The sequence below is a fragment of the Hirundo rustica genome, chromosome 6 (assembly GCF_015227805.2).
Source record: "Hirundo rustica isolate bHirRus1 chromosome 6, bHirRus1.pri.v3, whole genome shotgun sequence".
Lineage (NCBI taxonomy): Eukaryota > Metazoa > Chordata > Aves > Passeriformes > Hirundinidae > Hirundo > Hirundo rustica.
The window spans coordinates 40956124-40980200 of record NC_053455.1 but is presented as its reverse complement, the minus strand read 5'-3'; the positions used below and the strand labels follow the sequence as shown (position 1 = coordinate 40980200).

General features: G+C 43.2%; 1 protein-coding gene across 8 annotated transcripts in view; it reads left to right on the top strand.

Moving 5' to 3' along the window:
* TSPAN18 (tetraspanin 18) overlaps positions 1 to 24077 on the top strand; it is a 122767-nt gene that overhangs the window by 94984 nt on the left and 3706 nt on the right. For all 8 annotated transcript variants that reach the window (XM_058421241.1, XM_058421244.1, XM_040068608.2 and 5 more), the window contains 7 exons: positions 461 to 550; positions 6305 to 6396; positions 7162 to 7356; positions 13078 to 13152; positions 18896 to 18994; positions 20200 to 20379; positions 23178 to 23261. In XM_058421241.1, coding sequence (XP_058277224.1) covers positions 6334 to 6396; positions 7162 to 7356; positions 13078 to 13152; positions 18896 to 18994; positions 20200 to 20379; positions 23178 to 23261 — 696 coding nt within the window. In that variant the 5' untranslated portion in view covers positions 461 to 550; positions 6305 to 6333. The remainder of the gene's footprint in view (positions 1 to 460; positions 551 to 6304; positions 6397 to 7161; positions 7357 to 13077; positions 13153 to 18895; positions 18995 to 20199; positions 20380 to 23177; positions 23262 to 24077) is intronic.

Below are 24077 nucleotides of genomic sequence, written 5' to 3'. Positions count from 1 at the left end.
GCTGGAAGAAAGAGGGATAGCACCCAAGATTTCACACTGCTGCTCCTAACGGCTGGGCTTCCCAAAGATGCATTCCATCTTCCTTCCTGTCTTTTCCATTTTCCCAGTAAATGGGCTGTAAAGTCACAGCAGATTAAAGTTTGTCTAAACCTCCTATAAAATATTGAAGGTGCAGCTGGTATTAATCTAGTCCTCTTGTGGTATGAAGCACACGTGTAATGGGACTATAGATTTACGTGTGGTCTGTGGGCATTTAAAACACCCCAAAGATTGTTAAAGGGATTCTGAAGAATTGAATCCCTCACCGGGTATTAAAAGCTCTTCATTAGTGCTAATGTACGCTAAATTAAGGTGGCAATTAGACTGAGCACGTTCATCAGGATGGTGTGTTTTAATAAATTGTGTATTTAACATGATTGCATTTTATTGACTTCAGTAATTGCATATTTTTCTCTTACAGGACAAGCTCTGATAGAAGGAGATACATGGGACACACAGACAATTAAACACTGGAAGAGACACTGTGCTTCAAGTCCCAAGATTAGTAAAGGTGAGTGCTGTTAATGTCTCGCCCTTTCTGCATGCCAGGTCCTATCTCTCTGTCGGGGCAGCTTAAGGGTAGCTGTGGTGTGCTGGAGGCAATAAGGAATACACAGCTCGTCTGCCACTCTATCACCAGTAAGGTACTGCAGAAAGTCATCCTTCCTCATGAAACTGCCCCTAATCTCTGTTGTATCTAGAGGAGCAGACTGTGTGAAAATAACGCTCTGAGAGGATTTTCTGGAAGGGCTTTCCTGTTAGATACGTTCTCTTAGGAGATCCCACCGCTTTGGTGTAAAGGTGAATGCTGCTTGCAGATAGTGAGCAGAGAAATCCTCTTATGACAGATGTATTTGGGAAGGAAGCCAAGCATGCTGAGGCAAGTCTCCATGCCTGCAAGCCAAAAGGTGGCCTGCCACATTGCTGGGGAGAGGACACAATGGAGCAATCCGAAGTGACAGTGATCCTTCACCACTGGGGCAGCTTAGAGCTTCAGGGATGTGTCCAGTGACGTCTTATTTGGGACAGCCTCTAGAAGCCAATACATTTACTTGAGAGAGAATCTAGTCCATATTTTCTAATGCCTTTAAAGGCTACCTGGCACTGGTTCTGGAGAACTTCAAACACATCTCTGCTTTTACTTGGTACATTGTGTATGGCTATGAATATAGGTGTGAGTTGGCATCATTTCCTGCTCAAGACAGCCTAATATTTTGTAGGAAGTACTGCAGAACAGGCTCTTACATTTTAGAGGAAGCAACAGTTCAGCATCAGTTCAGTGAACAAGTTCTTCATGCATGTTGACAGCAAACAGATATTTATGTTGAAAGAAGATATACACGGATCATGTGATTGAAGAGCAGTGACTGAAAAGTGATTTGCATGAGTGTAAGAGGACCTGTAGACATCTCTCTCAATCTCAGTTATCCTGTGCTTTTTATCAAGTATTTGAGATGGGGAGACTGTGATGAGCAATCAATCTGTCTGAATTTCCATACCAAAACACAAATTGTCTGCAGTGGCCTGTAGGGATGGGCAAGGAAGGTGGTTCACACTCTTTTTTTCAGTAGAGGGTAGGAGTGATAAAATACAGAAGATATGAGGATTGAGACTGGTGAAGATGAGGTGCTCCTGACAGTTCTTATAGACTGGCACATCCATGAGATGCTCTTGTTCCATTTGCTCCAAGGTAACTCAGACACTGCTTGGGCAGCTGTTTGGAAAACTCTTTTTACCAAGGAGAATCATCAAACACTGGAGGAGGTGTCCAGGGAGACTGGGGAATCTCAGTCCTCGGAGATATTCAAAACTTAACTAATGTGACCCCAAGCAGCATGCTCTAACTTTGAAATTGAATCAGATTTGGAATTGGCTCAGGTTGGAGGCAGTGGGTGCTTGTACTCATTGACATCCAGAGGTCCTGTCCAACCTAAGTTTTTCAGTGATTCCTTCTTCAAAGCAAAAGTAAAGAAGCAATCAAAGTGAATCCATGAGTTTCAATCCAGTGTTAGAGATATGAGGGTTGAGGGAATTGTCAGTGGCAGCAAAGAGAAAATTGGAGGCCTTTTGTAGGGGTGTGGTTGGGCAGCTGCTTTTAGAAATGTGAAGTTCAAGGCAGCTGCAAAGCAAATGACAGAAGGAAGGAAGTGGCTGGAGAACAAAAAATGCATTGCCTTAAAAAACTAGTTTATTCCTAACTGATTACAGCAGCTGGGCTGTGTTTCCTGGCTACACTGCTGAGGACTTTTAGCCTCCCCATCCCTTTGCAAGATAAAATTCATGGGGTATACAGGGGAGAGACAAATGTAGAATAATGTGCCTAAGAGAAAGCTGAACTTTTATAGCTACATTTCAGACAAAAACAAATGCATCTCATGTGTCTCACAGGTCTGAGATAGGACAAGCCAGGGAGAGCATCTGTCAGCCGCTGTCTTCTGCAGTTCTGACTGTTAATGTTTGCTTAGCATTAAATGTCTCCTGCAGAGAAGAACTTAATCTCTCACAGATTTGGGGCCTGGAGGAAGGGAGTGAAGGTTTTTTTAAAAGGTAGATTAAGACATATGCATTCAGTTTTTATCACACTTGTATCAGTGTGTAGTAAGAGTAACTCAGATAATTTGCTCTTTGTGTGTATAGCTTTAAAACAAAAGTAGAAGGAAAGCCCATCTCTGTGGGTCAGGACCGTCCTTTAATGTCAGTTATTTTAGCCATGAAGCCTGTCATCAGGAACTCCAGGTACATTCAGCTAATTAGCAAAGCAGTAGTTGACACAAGTGCATTCATAATCATGTTATTTGTAAGTCATATTATTTGCATTTTGCTTGCATTGTTTGTAAACAGCAATACTTATATACTCTTCAGTCTGGAGCACCGCTGTAAATACGAACTAGATGTATTATATAATAGAGTACCCAAACTGTGACAACCAGTTTTAAGTGCCTCATAAGAGATCAGACCATGCTTTTGGTTGATTTCCCCTGTTTGAATCAGTGCAATCACAGGATCCAAACGGTGACCTTGCATGAGCAGTCCGGAAATCTGGGTGCCCAGCAGAAACTGGAAAGTGTGTGTTGTGCTGGTGTGTGTGGGTTTCTCCAAGCTCTCCCAGTTCCACCAGCCCAAGAGTTGCTCAGAGCTCCTGTTTCTCAGATCAGGTCAATGGCCTGGCATTTTTTGTAAGCTTGCACTGAGTTCTTCTGATGTGGAAACTCTGGTGTGGTTTGTTCTTGGCTTTACCAGGCCAGTCCTCACATTATTGCCCCTAAGTTCCATTTGCACGTCCTGAGTGGAAGAAGTTTGGAATCTGAAGGCCCCAGCGGGTGTGGTCTTGATCTGAAGCACAGCACAATGAGTAAGGCTGCATTTAGTTATTGCTTTGCTGTGTGAAGTGTAGAGGGTTTAGGAATTACAGATCTGAGCCCAGTACCACCACTGGGGACAATTTCTCACCCAAGCAGAGAAGAAGGAGCCCTTGTTTGTCAAAGCTGAGTGTGCATGTGTTCGTGCGACTCTCAAGTTATTGTGACTGACTGGTTCTTTCGGACAGTCAAGTTTTCTGGATCTGATTGCTTAATGGATTTGCAATCTCCCTTCCCTACTTATGCCTGGAAAACGTTTTAACATACTGAGTGGATGGTCAGGCAGGAAAGATGCAAAGAAGCATAGCCTATGTTTGTCTTTGAAAATAAAAGTAGACCTGTATTCAGCTCCTGTAAATCGGAGCAGTTGCAAGGGAGCTTGCTCACGTTGCAGAGGAAGCAGTCCCAGACGTGGACAGGAAAGTAAGGCAGAAATGTGATTTATCAACACTACAAAACAGCAAGACAGTGTTAGGCTTAGGAGCTGCTGCTTCATGGACCACAGGCATTGTTTTTCATGTGGGGTACTGTCGTGGGGTGTGTGAATTATGTATAGTGTCACAACAAGGCTAAACTTGTTTTGTTGGGGGTTCTTTTTGGTGTTTTTTGGTTTTTTGTTTGTTTGTTTGTTTGGAGGGTTTTTTTGGTTTTTTTGTTTGGGTTTTTGGGGTTTTTTGGGGGGGTGGGTAGTTGACAAAGGCTGCTACTATAACATGGATCACACAGGTGGGTGCTCAAGGCAGCAGGACTTTGAAATGTCTGAGATAACTTGAAGACTTTGGCTAATATACTAAGATTTAGCCATCCTTTGTTTCATTGGAGCGTGAATTTTTAGTGTGGTGATGGGAACATCTCGGTGACACTAACTGTGGAACTCTTGAAATCGCAGTACTCCGTTGATTTGTCTGCATTTGCATATCTCTCTCTAGTGTCCAGCTCATGTGTTAGTGGAGCTGAAGGCTCACCTTTCCCATGAAACTGAAGAATTCCCTGCCCAGCTCCTTAGCCTTCTGGACTTCGAGATCCCCTTCCTCTGTCAGATTTGCAGACATGGCTTTAAACAGTGTCAGGAAGCTGTGGGCATTTCCTGCAAGCCCACATCAGAGCTCTGTGCCCTTCCCCATCTCCTGCAGTCCCTGTCTTGTCTTTGAGTCTCTCTGGGCAGAACAATTATGTATCAGGAGTATAAGAAAATAAACTTTGTAAAGAAAAGATATTGCCTCTGTGCTCAGGTTTAGATTCAGGTTTGTGTTTCTCCAGAGGAAAGGTGGATCTCCTCAGGATTCCTCCAGCAAAGGGGGTTCCCTGGGCAGTTCCCAGCCAGCAGAGGCACACTGCTGTCCTGCCCCAGGTACAGGCAGCTGCAGAGGGAAAGAAATTGATTGTCCACATGAGCTTCTGTGTCACACCATTTGCATCTCAGCCTGTTTTGTCACAAAGAGGGAATTGATTTGATTTGAAATCAAGTGGAAGCAGTATACCAAACACACACTGTGTAACAGAAATCTGGCTCTTACCTCAGGCAGCCCTGTGCTGGGAGCTCTGCCTGCCATGGGTTTTCTCAGCTCTCAGGCTAAAGCAGAGGAGTTCCTATGGTCACAGAGGAAAGCACCTCGTGAGGCTCTGGAGCACTCACGGATTTTGTGGTTTAACAAAAACAATGAAGTGAAAGGCAGTTTTATTTCTGGCCTGGTGAAAATCTTGGATAATTTCAGCTTTTTCTTTTAAGTGAATTAAATGGACTTTGCTAACATAGCACGTCATTAGATACACGTCTGTTAGGGAATGGCATTTGCAGTGGAGAAAGGGAATGAAATGCATTAAGAAGGCTTTGGGAAGGCTCCTCTGGGGAGCCAAGCAAACCTGGGCCTCTGTGTTTGCAAATGCATAGCTCCGTCTGTGCACAGTGCCATGACTGCATTGTTTCAGTGGAAGGTTTACTATTTCATGTATTTATTTGTCTCTCCCTCTAGGGTACTTGGTGATATACTGGCATATTTGGACACATAGTCACTTCATTAAACAGCAAGCAGGAAATTTCCTGCAGTGTAGCCTCACCTGGTCGGGATTTATTGCTGCTTTTCCAATAGAACCACTGGCCAAGCAGTTTGTTGTCTAAATCAGACACTGAGTTTCAGAACCAGTTAAGATTCCTTAGCATTTTTTTCCTGGCCTCAAAAGCTTTCTAACATTGATCCATGGGTTCCTCTTGCAAAAGACCTGTGCAGGGTGGGGCATAGAGCAGCAGGATTTCACTGGCACAGGCACATCTCACACTGCATGGCAAGCAGGTGTTGTGCTCCAGGCTGAGTAACCATGTGAGGACAACCTCCTTGGGCCCTGCCACGTCCACACACTGCTGCCATTCCAAGCCTAAATGTCTACAAGTTTCCCTGAAGCTGTTGTCCATGTTTGTGTGGTGTTCATCCTGTAGAGGAACCTTGTATGAAGATAACTCTCCCAAATGCTTTTTGTGTGTCTTCTGGGTGGGCACAGCTTGTTCTAGCTCCTGTTTCAATATGACCTTTTCTCAGTGTGAAATACACAGGTACATTCAGTGATTCTTAGACTTGACAAATGTTAAGGAATGGGAAAAAAAAATTCTTTGTGTGCAGCGAGATATATTTTTCCCAGTATCTCACTCTGCAAGTAAAGCTAGACCTTTCCTCTCCTTCAACCTTCCCCTTCACTTGTGTGTTCGCCTTCAGACCTCAAAAAACACAAAGGGACCAAGCAGCAATCATTATCTCTTACTAGCTGGTGCTATGTTCCCCGTTCAGGTAAGAAAAAAGCTCTTCTGTGTAATGAACTCCACAGGGTATTGGGGGAAATACAAATAGATTGGAGATAGCTTTGTGTCATTCCAATAAAAATGAACATGCTAAGAAAGCGCTGTTGTTTTGCAGGAGGAATTGGACAAAGGACCCTGAAGACCATGGAGGGAGACTGTCTGAGCTGCATGAAATACTTGATGTTTCTTTTCAATTTCTTTATATTTGTACGTATTTGGAATTCACTTTCTTTTCTGGATCCCCCTGTTTCCAGCAGCCTGCTGTTGCCCAGCAGGACAGGCTATAGTGCGGTAAAGTTGCCACAATACAGAATATCCCTTCTGCTTTGCACTAGCAACCACCTAGCATTTTGCAGCATCCAAAGATGCTCAGACATTCAGCAAGGCAGCACAGTGGTCACTGTTGTCAGAGTTGGTGCTGTCCTTGACAGGGGAAACTACAGGGAAAGCTGTAACTAATGGTGCACATGGTTCATCCTTGAATGGCAGAAGAAATTCTTTCCTATTCTTGGATGCCCTGCTGAGGTTTTCACTCGGAACCAGTAATTTTCCTACCACATGTGGAGTCATTCTTAGCTGTTTTTGTTTATGAAAGGAAGGGTGGGAGTATCTAGCCACCCTGGCCTCTGTGGCAGCTATGGTTCATGTGAGTCCCTTCACCGGGCTGTCCTCTACAGATGTGGCAGCAGACCAAGACTGTCTTTCACCAGTACGGAGGGAATAAACAGTTGGTAGAGTGATGTGTCAAGAAAGAAAGGTGCTTTTACTGAAAATGATTCATTTATTGAGCAAGAGATACTAAGAGCAGCATGTCAGAAGTCACCTGCACAGCAGAGAATGCATGCCTTGGAGAAACACAGATGCTCCAAATTAAAGTCTTTGATCAAAAGATAGCAATGAATTCAGTTTTTCTGCAGCAGTTGCTTCATGTTGACCTGTCTACCTCTCTCTCCTGCCCTTGTGCTGTGACAGCTGGGAGGAGCATGCCTGCTGGGACTCGGAATCTGGGTCATTGTGGATCCCACGGGTTTTCGAGAGATAGTGGCTGCCAACCCCCTGCTCTTCACGGGAGCGTACATCATGCTGGCCATGGGAGCAATGCTCTTCCTGCTGGGCTTCCTTGGCTGCTGTGGTGCCATCCGTGAGAACAAATGCCTCCTGCTATTTGTAAGTGCCCTTGCAATTTCTGTTGGCCTCTTGGTGCTTCCCGTACGGGTGACTGGATGGATGATGCTGGGATAAGCACAGGAATGGGTGACTGTTGTTGTAGCCATTACTCCTTCAGATGATAAGATGATAAGGCTTAGGATGTTTTTATACACTGCTAGAAATACAGATAATTTGTTTTTTCACCTATATAGATTTGAGCCCAGTCTGGAAGTGTATTTTGACCTTTTTAAGCTTTCTTTCTAATTTATCCCATTTGGTTGTTTGGTCTTTTTCTACATTTATAAAGTGACCAAAAATGGTCCTTTCTTGACTGCTTTACACTTGTAGATTCATTCCTCGGGGGTTCATAAAAAAGGAGGGAAACACTGGAGCACAGTCTCTGTGCAAGGGAGCCCCCCCATGCCAGTAGAATGGCCAAGCCCAGAACAGCATCATAGGAGTCATTGCTGTCATTGCTGCTCTCAATAGCTGGTCACTCCCTGGTGCAGCCTACTCTGCTCCTAAAATGAACCACATTTGTTATCTTTGGACAAATTTTCCCCTGAATGACAGGATTAAATTTCAGCCCATGGTGGTCATCCATAATTACAAACAGCTAAAATAAGTCACTTTTGCCCTTGCCCCTCACTCCTTCCAAGTTCTGACACTGAAGGATTTCCAGCCATTATCTCCTACTGGAAGGCATTGCCTGTTATGTACAGTAAGACAAAGACCATTAGTTTTTCTTTTTTCTTTTTTGTTCTTTTCTCTTTTTTCTTTTTTCTTTTTTTCTTTTTTTTTCTTTTCTTCTTTTTTTCTGTTTTTCTTTTTTTCTTTTTCCTTTTTCCTTTTTCACTTTTGTGAAATACGATCTTTTGTTTCTCCCAATGAGTCTGGTAGCACTTTGGGTTTGTTGTGTGTTTTGGTTTGGTGGGGTGTTTTTTTTGTTTGTTTGTTTGTGGGGTTTTGTTCATTTGTTTTTGGTGGTTTTTTGTGGGTTTTTTGGGGGGTGTTTTTTTGGTTTTTTGTTTGGTTTTTTTTCTTTTCTTTTTACTTAATCTTGATTTTATTGTATTTTGTTAAGATTGTGCCTTGCACAGCAGCTTCATGGTTCAAAAAAGGCTTGTCTCTAACTTTAAACAGGATAGGAAAGTCCTCTTTCTTGACTGCAAACCCATTTTTCCTAGAGATGCGTGTGGATTCACTGAGATAAATTCTCTCTGTCCCTCGGCTCCCATATGCCTTGAGTTCATAGCCTTCAAATGAGAGCCCTTTTGGGGAAGCTGCTCTGGGTTTGATTCATCTCAGAAGTAAATAAGAAAAACAAATGTATCACCTGTGAAGTCTGTGGAGATCTGCTCAGAGGAACCTAATAAAATGGAAAGGATGAGGCCCAATGAGCCTGAAGTTACTTCAAAGCCTATTCTTGTAAGATTAAGAAAATAAAAGTTAAGTTGGATGAGAAATGTTGCTGCAATTGAATGGGAGAGCAATATTTTCAGTTTGCTGCATACAGACTAGCGACCTGGCTGCAGACAGGGAGCTCTGGGCCATGTCCTTTCCTGATTTAGCATCATTTACAGGTTTGAATGTTTCTCCATGTGTTTTAGTCATACTCCAGTACACTCAATTTTATGGTTATTACTTTCTTTACTCCTAGAGATAGTTCTGAGCCCTGCTGCTTTATTTATTTACCTTTATTATTATTATATTTTGAACAAAATGTGAGAAAAATATGAGCTAGAAGTAATGCCCTAGACTAGAAGAAATTCCAAAAAATAATTACTGGATAAAGAATTATTGTTCCATTTTGATCAGTTAGATCTTCGAGGGCTTTTTGTATCAACACCCACTCAGCTAAACAGCCAACCATCTCATGTTCAGCAGTGTGAAGCACATGGATGAGGACCTGTGCTGTTACCAAGGGAGAAGAAACATATTTCTAACTTCTTTTTTGGGGCCACAACAGCTGATGTTAAAATCAATTGATCTTAAAACATCTGTGAAACCCAAAGTCTGATAGGAGTAAGTTTGAGACATTGAATAGGCAAAAGATTCCTGACTGTACGCCAGAGAGACTGGGAACACTTGCAAAACAGAGAGCTTAAGTCTTTGTGGGGGTGGTACCTGGGGAGAAGTTGCTAGATCAAATCAAGTCCACTTACAAAGTTGTTAAAGAATTGATGAGCCAGAGAGCTGCTTGAGTGAGATTTCACAGTGATGCATAATGTATGCCTGAAGCTTTTAGGCCAAATGTAAACAGAAAATAGAAGGGACAAGACAGATGCATGTTCTCTAGTGTCTGGTTTCAGTGTTTGCAAGGACTTTTATTTTTCATTAAGCTTCTTGTCTTTTGGTTAAAAAAATTCCCATCACTACAGAACCTAACATGTTGCATTAAGCACGAGGCTGTGAAGCGTTTCTAGATTTCCTGGCATTTGGACCTAGGTCACAAAAAAAAAAAGGAACAAACAGTGGCCTGCAAATCAGACATTGAATAACTTGTCCTGAAGGTCTTCTGACTGCAAAACAACACTGTAAAAATCAGAATCCAAAGTACTATTGAACATACAACATTGCACCAAGGGACTGAATTCAGGTTTTTTAAAAGAAGAGCCCGTGTTAGCTTCATTTGGCTTAGTTTCAAATCTTAGTTTCAAATGCAGACATCCTGTTTTGCAGCCCTGTAAAACGGATAGAGTAACCCCTCAAACTTCTCAGCATGAAAATGCATGTCCTTTGAGTTAAAGATGGTTGATGCTGTTTTTGGAACAGCAGTTCTGAAACTGGAACGTTGGATGAGTTGTGAAAAATAAACACAAAGCATTAATTTGTGGAAACTTCTTATAGACCACTTGTGTGAAAACTCCTGTAACCATCACCTGGAGCTGAGGCAAGATTTTTGACAAGTATGAGAGATCCCATTTCTCAGGATGTTCACCTTGGATGTGGGGAGTGTCTGTGATCAAATGTCAAGAATCAAGCTTGAATTTGAATGTGAGGTTGCTGTGTCCCGCGCACTAACCAGCTGGCTCCTTTGTGCTCTCACATATCAGGAATCAATTTAAATTTTGGAAGGAAAACACGTTAAGCCGATTTTGACTCTCCTTCAAATGCAGAATGGGAGCAAGTTCTGAAACACTGATGATCCATCTTTTTCTCATCAACCCTAATGGCTGCTTGTGGGTTTTTTTCCTACTGTAACTTACAAATCTGTAATGCAGAGTGCACAATGTAAGTGTAAATCAGTTTGGGAATGATAATGAAGCTTATCACAGATAATCTGGGAATGACTGCTTCCACTTCTGCACAGACCTGTGCTGGAGCTTGGGTGAACATGTGCCCCCCAGTAATCAGTAAATGAAATGCAATTAGCAGGGTGATGGGATTAATCACTTGATCACCACCTTAGACCTTAGTGACTATGCTGAGATCCCTTGATGGATGATGATGTGAATTTGCAAAGCGTCGTTCATTCTCATCACTTGTTCTTTGCCCTCCTGTGGTGAAATTAAAACTGCCTCTGAGCAGGAAAAAAAGAAGCCACACAGAAAACTCCAGCAGTAAGAATAAATTAGAGAGTTAACTAGTTCAGCAAAATCAAGCAGCAGCATGTTGTTAAAAACCAAAATCCCTGCTCATCTGACTTTTCTTGTTTTGTCATTTGAGCCCAGGCTCCTTTTCTTTTGTTTCCACTGCAGAAGTAGGAAGACGAATGCAATAGGGTGGTGCATGTGCTTTTCCAGTGGGGGAAAAAAAAAAACAACCACTTACAGCTCTGATAATTGTCAACAAAAAAAATTTTGCCCATTCCAAGCAGATAGTTTGAATTCTCTCTCCATTATTGAAGTGCACAATGCACAGCCTTTCAGACGCTGTTTATAAATCAGTGTTTGGGGTTCACAATAGTACTTCTGCCCCTGTCTGCCTGTTTTCTATTTGAGAAAGATCTTCCATAAACTTCTCACACACAATCACACATACACACACACACACACAGAGAATATATATATATATATAAAATCCAGACTCCTTTTGTGTTTATTTTTACTTGTTGCTTCATCTACCTTCATTGATGACAAGTACCAAGTTTATTGTCCTCCACATGATGTGGCCTTATAGGGTTCTTCATTCATTTTTGCCTTTCTCACACAATGCCAAAATCTGAGTTAATGTCTTAAAACTTACTCAGTTCTGTAAAATAATCTCAAAGTCTGTGGGCAAATTCTTGGGCTGTTTGAACTTTAGACAGGCTGATTCAAATGGTAATTTCTCTTTATGGCAGTAAGAACGTAAAAATGTCCACCTAGTTCAGACTTATGGTTATTCAAGTTCATGATTTTGTCAACAAGAATGGAAATAATTGTCATTTTGGGAGAGAGTGTGAATCTAGCCACTTTCAGCTCCATTCCTATATCTATTCCTCAGCACCAACATTCACTGTTTTAAGGATGTTAAAGGGCGCATCCCTGTCTATTCTTTTTACTGTTTCATAATGACTGAAACAGCATCAAATTAACATGAGGCATCAGTGTCACTGAGAACTGGTCACAAGAACAGGCAGAATTTGAGGAGTCCCATCACTCATCCTGGGCTGGAAACACTGCTGAGTACCTGAGTGCTCAGGTCCCAGGAGCAGCACCCCCACAGCAGGACGAGACCCCTTAAGTGCATCTGATTTACTTCTGTGGGATGGGGAGTGAAGGCACAGCGGATCACTCAGGCTTGGTAACCTCACCAAAAAAAGGTGCCTTTGGTAAGACTGAAAACCAAACTTTCAGACTTTTAGAAGCAGTGGTATGTTGCAAAGACAACAGGATGAAATATAGTTCCAGCTCAGATTGAACAGCTGTGTGCCTCTCTGTTCTGCTTTCCTTCCCTTCTCCTAAAATTATGATGACATAAGTGTAAGAGTTTTACTTCAACCTGGAGGCCTGTTTCTCTTTTACTATCAATGTGCAGGCTGTGCTTTCTGTCAAGTCTGCAGCATGTCCTTATCTTAAAGGATGTGAATATGCACACTTTAGATACCACACAAGACAGGGATGATTCTTGCATAATCAAATTAAATTATTATGGTGTGTTATCAACTTTCTGTAGAGGTCCTGTGTCATTAGGACTTAACTCAGTGCATCCCCATTGTGTGGAGGGGATATTAACCAAGCCTAATTTTGTCCTGAAATGAAAACAGTCCATTTAAGGTAATGGGTATAAATATTTGAGGGTATATCCCACTTCCTCCTTCCACAGAAAACAAGCTGTGATTATATTACAGTAAATTTGTGTTGTTTGTATTAAGATCAGGGGGGTGTGTCCATTTACATGTGATACCTATACTTGTGTCTGGACAGTTTAACCTGTGTGAGCATGGTTAAACTTTTATAGAACAATTATAGAAGTTTTATAAACAATTATAGAACTTTTCCATCAAAGTAGACTTTACTGTTTTGACCTGGTGTGGGTTTATCAAGGGATACTACGGGTTCTGTAACCTTACACGCTTTTACTCATTACAACCAGGCAAAAGTGTCACAAGTTGCCATGTCCTGTGATGAGGTCAGAGAGGGAATGTGTGTGCTTCAAGTGACTGTCTCATGTGGTTTCTTAATTGCCAGAGGGAAAAAAGTGTTTCCTTAGTTATTTTTTCCATCTCTTTGGTGACTAGCAAAATCCCGTGTTCCTACTACCTACTGCACACATTTAATGCTACGTTTGTTGTTTTTATCTTCTCTCTTCCAGTTCTTCATGTTTATTTTGTTAATCTTCCTGGCGGAGCTTTCAGCTGCAATCCTGGCTTTTATATTCAGAGAAAATGTAAGTATCTGTTGTGGGCAATCTCTGGGCCCCAGTGGGGTTATACATTGCTGGAGCAGGGCGTTAGACAGTGGCTGATTTGTCTGTACAGTGACTGATTCAAATATCAGCCAAACCTCGTTCGTTACTACCCTGTCTGCAGAACTGCCAGCATGTCAGGGAATGCTAACTAACCTGGCTAGTGCAGGATGGAGAGTTTATGGGCACACACTTACTCCTGAAGTTTTTAGAGTCTTTTAAAGCCTTCCTGATTCTCTTGCAGCCAAACCAGCTGCACATTCCATCAGAGAGAAATTTTATAATAAAGTCACACTCTGATTAAAAGCAACTATTTTCCTTTTTCAATGTAACATGTGTTTAATATTAATAGTTGAAAACTCCCGTTTTCCAGACAGAGCCAATGCTTGCTCTTCAGTGCAAAAAAATCTCATATAAATCTAATCCTATTAATTCTTGATCTTGCATGTTCTGCTGCCCACCAGACTCCTACCAATGCTGCTTGTAAGATATCCCCCTGACCTGCCCTAAGCAAATCTCTCCCCACTTATCACCCTGCTTAGTTTCTTTCTTCTTTTCAAAGCTTCATATGATGTAGCCTTTCTCTATTCTTCTGCAATGAATATTATTATATGGCCATCATCCCTCCCCTGTGCTAATGGCAAACTTCTACTACTGTAGTAGTAACCACACTCTCATTCCTTTCTCTAAACAGCAAAGGTTGGTGCATTTTTTTTCATGTTCACACATGTGCAAAGGAGAGGCTGACTGAAGTAGGCCCATCCTTTTCTGGGTGATGGCTGTGAAAAGACATTGACTGGTAGAAGTGGTCACTAGTGACTGCTTATTTTGCCTCTGCCAGTAGCAAGAGGACATAGAGCACATTTGTTGTACTGAACGTGAGAGAAATGTGGTACGAGCAAAGCAGGGCCATGTATAATGATGACTTTCTTAAATCAGGATATACTTTTAAGGTTATTCATTTTAAAAAGCTTTTGATAGAAAATAATAAAAACTGAGGAGGCTCACAGCAAGAGAGTGTGGTGTTTGTATAGTAGGATCAGCTTGGGGGAGAGGTAGTGAGAGGACATTTTTTCTATTTATGAGTTGGTGGTCTTTTGTCTTTGCCTCGGTTCTGAAGACAGTGGGGAAGGGATGGCACTCTGCACAAAAATGGGTGCCCCATTTCAGTTTAGGCTTCGAGACCATGCCCTTATGGGAACACCTACAAACATATTGCAGTATGGGGGGGTCTGGTGTCTTCTGGTCATTACAGCTCTGCTGTTAGGAATTTTTAGAGAATTCCTTTGGTTCAGCACAAGGGGCAGACTGCACACATAGAAACTGCCCTGCAGACCCGGGTATGTGCTTTGTGACAGAACATGATCCCTGGGGAGTAGGGCCAGGGCAGGCAGCTGTCAGCTGATGGCTCCCACCTCCCCCTTTCTCTGTGGGAAACCTGGAAAAGGTACAAGAAACTGCCCAGGCTTTCTGCAAGTCCTGGGTGTGGGGTGACTGCATTTCTGATGTGTCCTCCTCACTTACAGCTTGCTTCTGGGCAAAGCATCGGTACCTTCGACTCCCATGGGAGCCACAGGACATCTAAGGTCATGTTATCTTGCAAGATAAGCTCACAGTGGTTATTCTAGACTTCTGTGGCATCTGGCAGTGTTTTGTGAGATAAAACTTGAAGGGGAACAAACTTCTATCTTTCTAGAGCTTGACTCCTTGTTTGTATCACCAGCTTCCCACTCTGTCAGAATGATTGACTGTAAGGGCTTAAATGGGAAGGAATGAAGAGCGTCAGATCCCAGCATAGCTGGAAATGGCTCTATGCAGAAGTCAAACTCGATCTGCGAGTTCTTGTAATTTGTTCTCTCCTCAGGTTTCTTCTGAAAAAATAGCCCTTGTTTTGGTGTTGCTGTATATTGTAGTGGTAGCTTGTCTGACTTGGAAGCTTCTCATGGCCAATTTTGCTGTCACCTTTGGGTTAGGGTGAGCTAGATGGATGGACAGAGGTGGTCTTCCATTGATCCCGTGACAGGAAGAATTCTTAAGAGTAGCAAGTTAAGGTCAAGATCAGATGTGCTTTTCTTCTCCTTGCAAAATAAATTGCTTTTACGGCATATGGTGGCAAATGCACATTTAGCCAATCTAAATTTCTTCAAAGCTTACCAAGTGGGATTCTGTGATTGTTGTTGCACCAGTCCATATGGCTGTGGCCTCTCTGGGTACATAAAATGAGACAAAAGATACTTTATCTGTTTGCTTTACAGACAATGTTCAGTGCAGCTTTCTCTTGTACAGTTTTACATCCAAACCAGCTCCCAAATTCTCAGTGGGATTAAATTATTAACAGCTAAGAGAGTGAGAGAAATCAAGAGCCAAAAATAAGGGAGAAAAGAGATGTTTTCCATTGAGATTTGACATGAGAGGAGGAGTCAGCAAAGCAGAGCAAGGTGGTGGAATAAGTGAAGGTGGTGTTTGTGAAGGTGAGCTGCTGTGACCTGCAAATCCAGCTGCACTTCCAAAGAGCTATCTAAAAGCAGTCTCTGAAGAGGAAGGCCACTGTTCATCAGCCATGGGATTACCAGAGTTTCTTTCCCTTTGAAAAGAAGGTTTTGGGGGTGGAGAACCCTTTTTCATCTACAAGTTCACCCATAAAATAATGACTTTCATGAACACTACAGAGAGACTGTGAAAGAGCAATAGGAATGGCTCTTTTTGTGCCCTTCAGAGGTCTGGGAGGGAAAAACCCTGGAGAGATATTTGATTATTAGTGAACTGTCTTAGCAAGTAAGAAAGCAGGATGGTAGGAAAGAGAAGAGTCCAGTGGCAGGGCTTCGGAAGGAGCCCAGATGTTTGGATTTTTAGCCCCAGTTCTAGCACTTAATAAGCAAACCACCTTGGTTGCTGGTGCCTCTATTCCCTCAGACAGGAGGCAAAAGCTAAAGAGCACAAACCTTCCTCAGCTGAGCAGAGGCCTCAGATGGAAGGCACTGCAGGAATGGGAAGGGCAGCCCTAGTGACTGCACCTCCATGCCTCCTAGTCTGCCAGCCACATCAGAATGCTCCAGGCCGATGTAGATGGGTAGAAGCGTGTCCTGTTTCCCAAGCAGGCACCATGAAGGCAGCCTCTTGCGCAGCATTCAGTATCCTTGAGCACAGTGCAGCATGAGAAGGCTGTGACCTTCCTGGGGCGTGCCAGCATGCCTCTGCTGTGCAGAAATGCCCTTCTTTTTCTAAACACCTTTTATCTGGCTGCACTAATCCCAGCAAAGCTATTTTTTTCGAGTGCTGTGACGAAACAGTCTCGCTTCATTCACTGCCATGTAAATGTATGCATGCGTTGGAGGCACCCACCCAAAACACAGCTGAGCAGCCCCTTACTGTTCATGGCTTCAGCTGCCACAACTGTGTCGTCAAAGTGTGTGTGAAACTCTAGTTTTATCAGTAGGTCCTTTGCTCCCTTCTGAATGGTTCTTGCCGTAAATATCCAACGTGCACCGACCTCATCAGGGCCTGTACTTGTTTTGGCTAGAGGAGGGCCATGGGCATGGCAGTAGGATTGTCTTATTTCATCCTCCCTTGTCAGCAATTTTTTAGAAGAAGAAGTTGTTTTTTTGGTTTGGTTTTTTTTTTGGCCCCATTCTTCTTCTTCTGAGATGGTCAGGATAAGTAGTTTAAGACCAACAAAATGAAGTCAGTTATTTTCCTGGCAAATGTACTCTTCCAGCACTAGGCTTTGTTTTAGGCCAAGTGTTGTAAAAATCACACACAAACTCTGAACATTTTCCTCTGGGATTGCTGCTGTCAAAATAAAGATTTCACATTATATTTAAATTACTCTTTTGTTTTAGACCCCAACAAAGGCAGCCAGCTGGGATTATTACCAGCAGTAATATCAATTTCAAAGTCTGTGCTTCAGGAACAGACGAGCATCAGAAAAATGTGCTGCTGTCTGCAGGGTTGGATGCTGGGTGGATAAAGTACACAGAGAAAGGGAAGGAAAAGAGAACACCAAGAACATATTTCAGCATCTTCTAACCACACAAATTCCCAAGGGAAAAATGCCATGTCCTGTGCTATTTTAATATTCAATAGGGAAAAAAAAAAAAAAAAAAAAAAGAGTTAATCTCCGTCCCAAAAAAAGTAATTTAGGAATTTAAGAGCATAACTAATTAAAGGTACTGAGATTGAGCTAATTGCATGATTCAAGTATTTGTGACAAAGTTTTACCCAGTACTGATGTAGTAATTATATTTGGCCTTTGTTTATATTTGTAAAAGAGAAGTCATTATTAGGTGGTATGCAGGGTCTTTTTAAAACTCACTAGAGCCCTTTCTTTTTTTTATCCTTACATTTTGTGATACAAGCAAAACAAACAGTATTGTGCTTGTGCTTTTGTGCCCGCCCATGGAGCTCATACATATGTATGTGTGTGTGAGATATTTCACGTTGCATATCAAGAACCTGAAGCCAGCTTGTAGCAGTCGCTGTTACTGCGTCAGCAGTGCTGTATGAACAACGGGAGGGAATTAAAAGGGTGTTTTTCAGGCAGCTTAATTCCTGATCCTACAAATATGCAACATCACAGCAGCGCTCTAGCCAGCCAAGTCCAGCCCCCTTCACTGTGGCTTTTGCAGTGGCAGAAGATTTTGCCTGCGTGGATCACAAATCACAAGACAATTTGGAGAACACACAAGTCCAGACCTATTGGGAACATGGAGGATTTCTTGAAGTTTTTGTCCTGAAGAGACAGAAAGACAGCAAGATTGAACTGGGATGTTCAGTTTAACAAGATTATCAGGATTGTATGTTTACTATCCCTCCTGAGAGTAATCCTAAGTAAATGTAATTTCAAGGTGTCTAACTTCTTGAGAAGACTCTGAAACAAATTGTTTGGGGATTTATTCTGTTTTACTGTAAATATAAACAGGGGTAAATGAAATTCAAATAATTTATATTGTTGACATTCAGGAAAATGCTTACGTCATCTAAACACAAATACAAAGAGAATGTTTTTCTTCATGTATGCAGGTTAGTTTAGGTAATCAAAAGCATTGTCAAGCAAATGGTGGGGTTTTTTCTGATTAATAAGCTGTCTTTGTTAGATTCTATTCATTATTTTTTTTTTACTTCTTTTTCATTTCCAGAAAGTTTCATGTTAAGGCTTCATTCTGCTTTCTCATTTGTTGAAGTAAATTCAGAGCAGTTCCCCTGTTGTTAGTAGGTAGTTAACTGGTTTGACCAAAAAATGGAGGGGAAAATCATGCTTTGCTTGCAGTCCTCATGAAGCACAGCAAGTGAAAAAGTAGTTTGGGTGTGGATTTGACAACCTTTCTGAAATCTGGTTTAGGACTGTTTCAATTAATTAAATATTTTCAAATAGTGCTGGGAAAAAAAAAAAAAAGCCCCCACAACAAAAAAACCCAAAAAACAAACAAACAAACAAAAAACCTAAAACAAAGCAACATTTAAGTGTAAACATTATTTTAGAAGTACAGGTGTAGTTTAGTCCCTGATTTTAATGAGTGACAGTTTTATTCCACAGGTCCCTTTCATCCTCTACATAGATATGGCTCAGCCAAAATCTTGCCACATGTTTCTCCTCTGAGGTTTGCAAAAAAAAGAACAAACCCAAAAAACCAAAGAAACCCCAGCATTCACAGAAGGGAGCTTTGGGAAATGCTTGGGAAAGGTGCTGGCAATAGCCTTTACATTTCCACCTGTCTGTACATTTCAGCTGACCAGAGAGTTTTTCACCAAGGAGCTGAAGAAGCATTACCAGAGGAACAACGACACGGACGTCTTCTCTTCCACCTGGAACTCTGTTATGATCACAGTAAGTCAGACTGCACCAGTCCCATTCTGCCTGTGGTCAGTGGTCACCAACACGTTGCTCAGCCCACACCCTCAGCTCTCCCAGGGTCAGCCTGCTTCCACTGTTGTGTCCAGCCTAGCGCCAGGGCTTGTGGTTGGAGGGAGGTGAGACTTTGGCTGGCAGTCACTCTTCTTCAAATGGAGCTGCCACCAGTCCTGAGACAGAGACACTCCTAGTGACTGCATCAAGGTCACCTGATTTGCCAAAGCCTGAGGCATTGGAGTTTTAAAATATTGGGCATGGAGAGCAGTGGAGGTGTCTGCAACTGGATATCACTTCATTTGCTCTGGGCCTTTCATCTTGCAGACTGCTTCAGAATTATTCCCAGCCAACAGCAGCCAAAAGCTGGCATTAACTAATGTTTTGCTTAGGCAGGAGTGTGCCTAATGAAATATTTTCACTATAGAAATATTAGCCATCACAATTGACTTTGTTATTACATCCCTAATTGGGCAGGTTACAGGTCGACGGTCATTGGAGCTGCAGCTGCTATTACCTACCACAAGAAGTTTAATTTCTCTGTGTTTGTGTGTGTATGTGTGTGTGTGTACACGTGTTAGTGCTCCATACACCCCACGGTGTATCCCTTCAGGACTGAAAAGCAGGACATCAGGTTCTGCAGATGAAAAGTCAATTTTAATCTTAAAAGGAAAGGAAGATTGCTACCCTTCATGCTGATTCAGGACTTTAATAAAGACATATCCTTTTGCTGACTGAAAGGAGACAGAGTCAGAGTATGACTTGAATCCTTAAAAAGCATCTGACTGGAATCCTAAAGAGGGACCTTACTCAAATCACCTAGCAGTGCTTTTGAACAGCAACAATCCTGGCCGTTAGGGTGGTTGGGAGCCTGGATTATATTGCTGTGTGATCTCAAGCAAGTCATTCTGGATATAACCCAAAGCCCTGCGTAGTTTGCAGCAAAATTCCCAGTAGTACCTTAGAATCTACAGTACGACATAGAAACAGTGGGGCTTCATATACACTTCAATGAAACAGAAGCTCCAAGGTACAAGCACAACCCACTTCTTTGGAAAAAATGGTTGTTTTGTCTCTGCTTTGACTAAAGCTTCAATCCCTGTGAGAACAGGTCTTAGATTTCTCATGTCTGCTTTCAGGGAAAGGTGACAATTCTCTCTTCCTTTCTTCCCTGTGCCTCTCCCCAGTTTGCCTGCTGTGGAGTGAATGGACCAGAAGATTTTGAAGCTATTCCTCACCTTCCACACTCCTCTTCAGAAAATGCGATACCGGAGGCTTGTTGCCAGCGAGAGCTCCAGAGCCGGGAAGGGATGTTTGTCAACAAGGAAGATTGTCTAAAAGGCAATGAGAGGTTTCAGAACCGGCAGGTAAGGGATGCCAAATGCTAGGAAAAAGAGCTTCACAGTGGGTTGCAGTGTTCATGGGTAACTGGTGAATCTGGCAGGTCCTGACTGTACCTCACATCCTGATTACACTCCTGCTGACAGCTTTTGAATTGATGGCATATGGCTGATTTTGAAAATCTCCTTTCATTGAATACACTGAATACACTGATACTGTGCTGTGTCACCAGAAATATTAAGATTTTCCTAAGGGATTGAGAGGTAAGGTGGAAATTTAGATCAAGTTCTGCTGTGTTTATGAAGGTTAGAACTACCTCTGAGAAGTTAACTAGCAAGCCAGCACAGGTCAGGTAGGATGGGATGGAGTTGACTCTAACTGGCTGCAGGAGTGGTTCCAATTTAGTTCACAAAGACTCCTAATCAATATATACAATCAAAATATCAAGGGTTAAACAGCCACAGAAAACCATGTCTGTTTTCTAAGGAAGAGAAATATTGGAAAGCTGCATTTCTCCGCTTCTTTACTCTTCACTGTAGAAAAAGGGCATTTCTTATAGCTGACTTCCAGTGCCTACAAGAAAGCTGGAGAGGGACTTTTTACAAGAGCATGTAATGATAGGATAAGGAGGAATGGCCTTAAACTGAAAGAGTGTAGTTTTAGTCTAGATATTACAGAAGAAATTATTGACTGTGAGGGTGGTGAGATGCTGAATAAGGTTGTCCAGAGAAGTTGTGGATGTCTCATTACTAGAAATGTCATGGCCAGGTTTGGATGGGGCTTTGAGCATCCTGGTCTAGTGGCAGGTGTTTGATTGTAGCAGAGGGGTTGGAACAAGGTGATCTTTAAGGTCCTGCCCAACCCAAACCATTATTTTGTTCTATTCTATGATTCTTTTGCCAGGCCTCTCAGCTTGGCAATTTTTTTGCAATACTCGACTATGACAAGACAGTTCATCCCATTGATGCTGGGTCAAGTTTCCTTCCAATATCACCAAGACAGAAGGTTAAAGAAACTTTCCAGGAAAGTCCCTGACTGTGTTCACCTCAGCATTAGTTAAACAAACAGAGCTCTGTACTGACCATATGTACAAGCCTCCTTCTCACTCCAGACTAGGCAGTGGTCCTCTTTTCAGCACTTAAGAACAGATTGAGAAAGAGAGGAAAGGATTTTGGAAGCAGCATGTGAACTGTTCCCTGACTGGCAGCTGGAAATGGTTGGCAAAGGCACTCTGGGTGAGAGATCATAGCAGGCAGCACCATGCTGCTTCTGCCAGGTCTGATTGCTGGGAATAGATGGGGAGGAAAGAGATGACAGACAGCAAGGAGAGAAAGATAAATGCATTGTGAGAAAGAGGGTTAAAGTTTTCCCTGAGTGGTAATGCTGAAGCTTTCTACTCCCATAGAAAGGGAATGTTTCCTGCAAGCCTGTGTCACCAGAGTGTTGGTGGAAGCTGTGTGCACGGTTGAGTGTCATCAAGCACAGAGTGGTGCACTTCTGAAAAATAGGAGAGACAATCCCAAGCTGAATTGAGGCATTGTTGGAGCAAAGTCAAGGTCTTGGCCCACCATGCTGGTCGGACATTGCTGACCTCACTTGTGCTCACTCCTGTCTGTAGCCAGCTGAGCAGAGCATGCTGGAGGCTGGGTTAAGGTTGGAAGTCTGGCAAGCACACAAGTATTTGTTGCTGGGCCGGATGCTTTTCTCTAAAAATTTGGCTGAAACTTGGCTGGAAGAGAACTGATGCTGAGCAGTCTCATGTTGACAAGAGCATGGTTTTAAACAGCTCTGTTACTGCCCCAGCAGTCTGGGTCCCCTGGGGTGATCTCATGAGTGGATCTTCTCCATGCCCTCCCTCTCTCTCCACCAGTTGTGCCTCACTCACAGTGAGCAGGGTCTGGCATGGACACAGGTACATACCTATTGTGCTGTCTTTGCAGTTTCAACACTTTCATTATGGGAGGAAGGAAAAAAAACCCAGGTGATCAAATCATCCTAGCAGTATGGATAGGATTAAAATGTATGTGTGAAGTATATTCTCAGTGGAGAGGAAGCTACTTTTCATATTGGACAAACTCCAATCTACTTTTCTCTTTATGTGTCACCTGTTTGCAGAAACTTCCCAGAGGGCTGAAATTTTAGGCTGGGAAAACTGAGGCCAGGATAACCTGGTGATTTCCAGAAGTATCCTGAAACCTTTGCAGGAAGATCTACCTGCCATTAATTGTATTAGCAGTAATAAGTTTAATTAAGGGTGATGGCGGCTGTGTTTCATATGTGGAATAATTGCCATCGTGCATGGCCCTGAGTTCTTAATGAAATTCTTTTATAGTGAGATCAGCAGGTGTTCAGCCAGCCTCTTTTGGGGGAAAGCACAGAGAAAAGGTCCTGGGCCACTAAAGAGCTGCTGGCTGTGAGAGATGAATCAAGAATCTCCTGCCTCGGCTTTAAACAAATCATCCTTTTCTCTAGCCAGTCTTGGATGCGTGTCGCCTGCACTGAGTGTCCTCTCTGTGTTCAATCTGCCCTTTGCAGATGGGGTTCCTCCCTGGGCTGCTCTTCTCTGCCCTGCAGGAGCTCACAGTTCCTCATGGTCAGTGAGGGGTGTGAACCACTCCCACCACACTACAGCAACACCTTCCCCTCCCCAGCACTGCCCCGTGGACCTCTGCCTCCTGTGCTGTGGGGCTGGGTGAGGTGATGAGAGAGAGCTGTGCTCGTGGTGCCTGGGTCTGAGAGCACCTCGTGTCCTAGCGAGGGCTCTGCTGTGAGAACACCACCATGTGCTGCTCAGGTGTGTGTCACCGTGTTTTGTCTTTCCTAGGGCTGCTACACCGTGATCCTGAACTCCTTTGAGACGTACGTGTACCTGGCAGGAGCTCTTGCCATCGGAGTGCTGGCTATTGAGGTACTTGCTGTTGTCTGACTGGAACAAAAGCAGTGTCAGTAAGGTGCCAGCAGCAAGGCAAACAGGCAGCTGCTCCCCTTCCTAGGGAAGGGTGCTCTGGCAAAGTGCAAGCAGGCCATCAGCTTGTGGTTTTAATTGCCTGGAAAGAGGCTCCTTGATCCTTTGAGACAAAGGGCAGGGAAATAACCGATGGCACACGCCTGCAGTGCCACCTCGTGCTGGGCCTGTACAGAGCCCGTGCCCTGCCACGCTGGCCACAGGGGCTTTGGGGACCCACCGCTCTCCACGGGGCCCTGCACAGCCGCTGCCCCCACTGCCAAAGTGCCCCGGCAAGCTGACTAATCTGGCACTTGGTTAACGTGTTCAAGCCCTGCCTATGCTTTAAAACCTTCTGTTTAGAGACTGAAACTATGGGCCCCAGAGCACTTCCATCGTCCTGCGTTTGTAGCCGCTTCTTTGGTGATATCTCTGAGGAACAGACATCCACCAGATATGGCTTTAGCCCAGAAATTATGTCCCTGTAGCATTGCAGGGAAAGGCTGGGTACTTTAAAAGCCCCCCATCTTGTGCAAAGGAGAGACATCTGGGCAGAGAGGCCCAGCAGTCTCCCACAAAGGCTGTGCTGTGCCCATGCCAGGCAGCAGCAGTGATGTGCAGAGCAGGGAGTGTGGATCCTGCAACCCTGTGACACCAAGAACAACTTGGGAATGAAGTCAGGCTGCTACTGTCACCACTAAAAATCTGGGGGGGAGGGAGGGGCAAAGGAAAGAGTGTTGCCACAGCCTCCCATAGGTGGTAAGGGTCCCCATCTCTGCA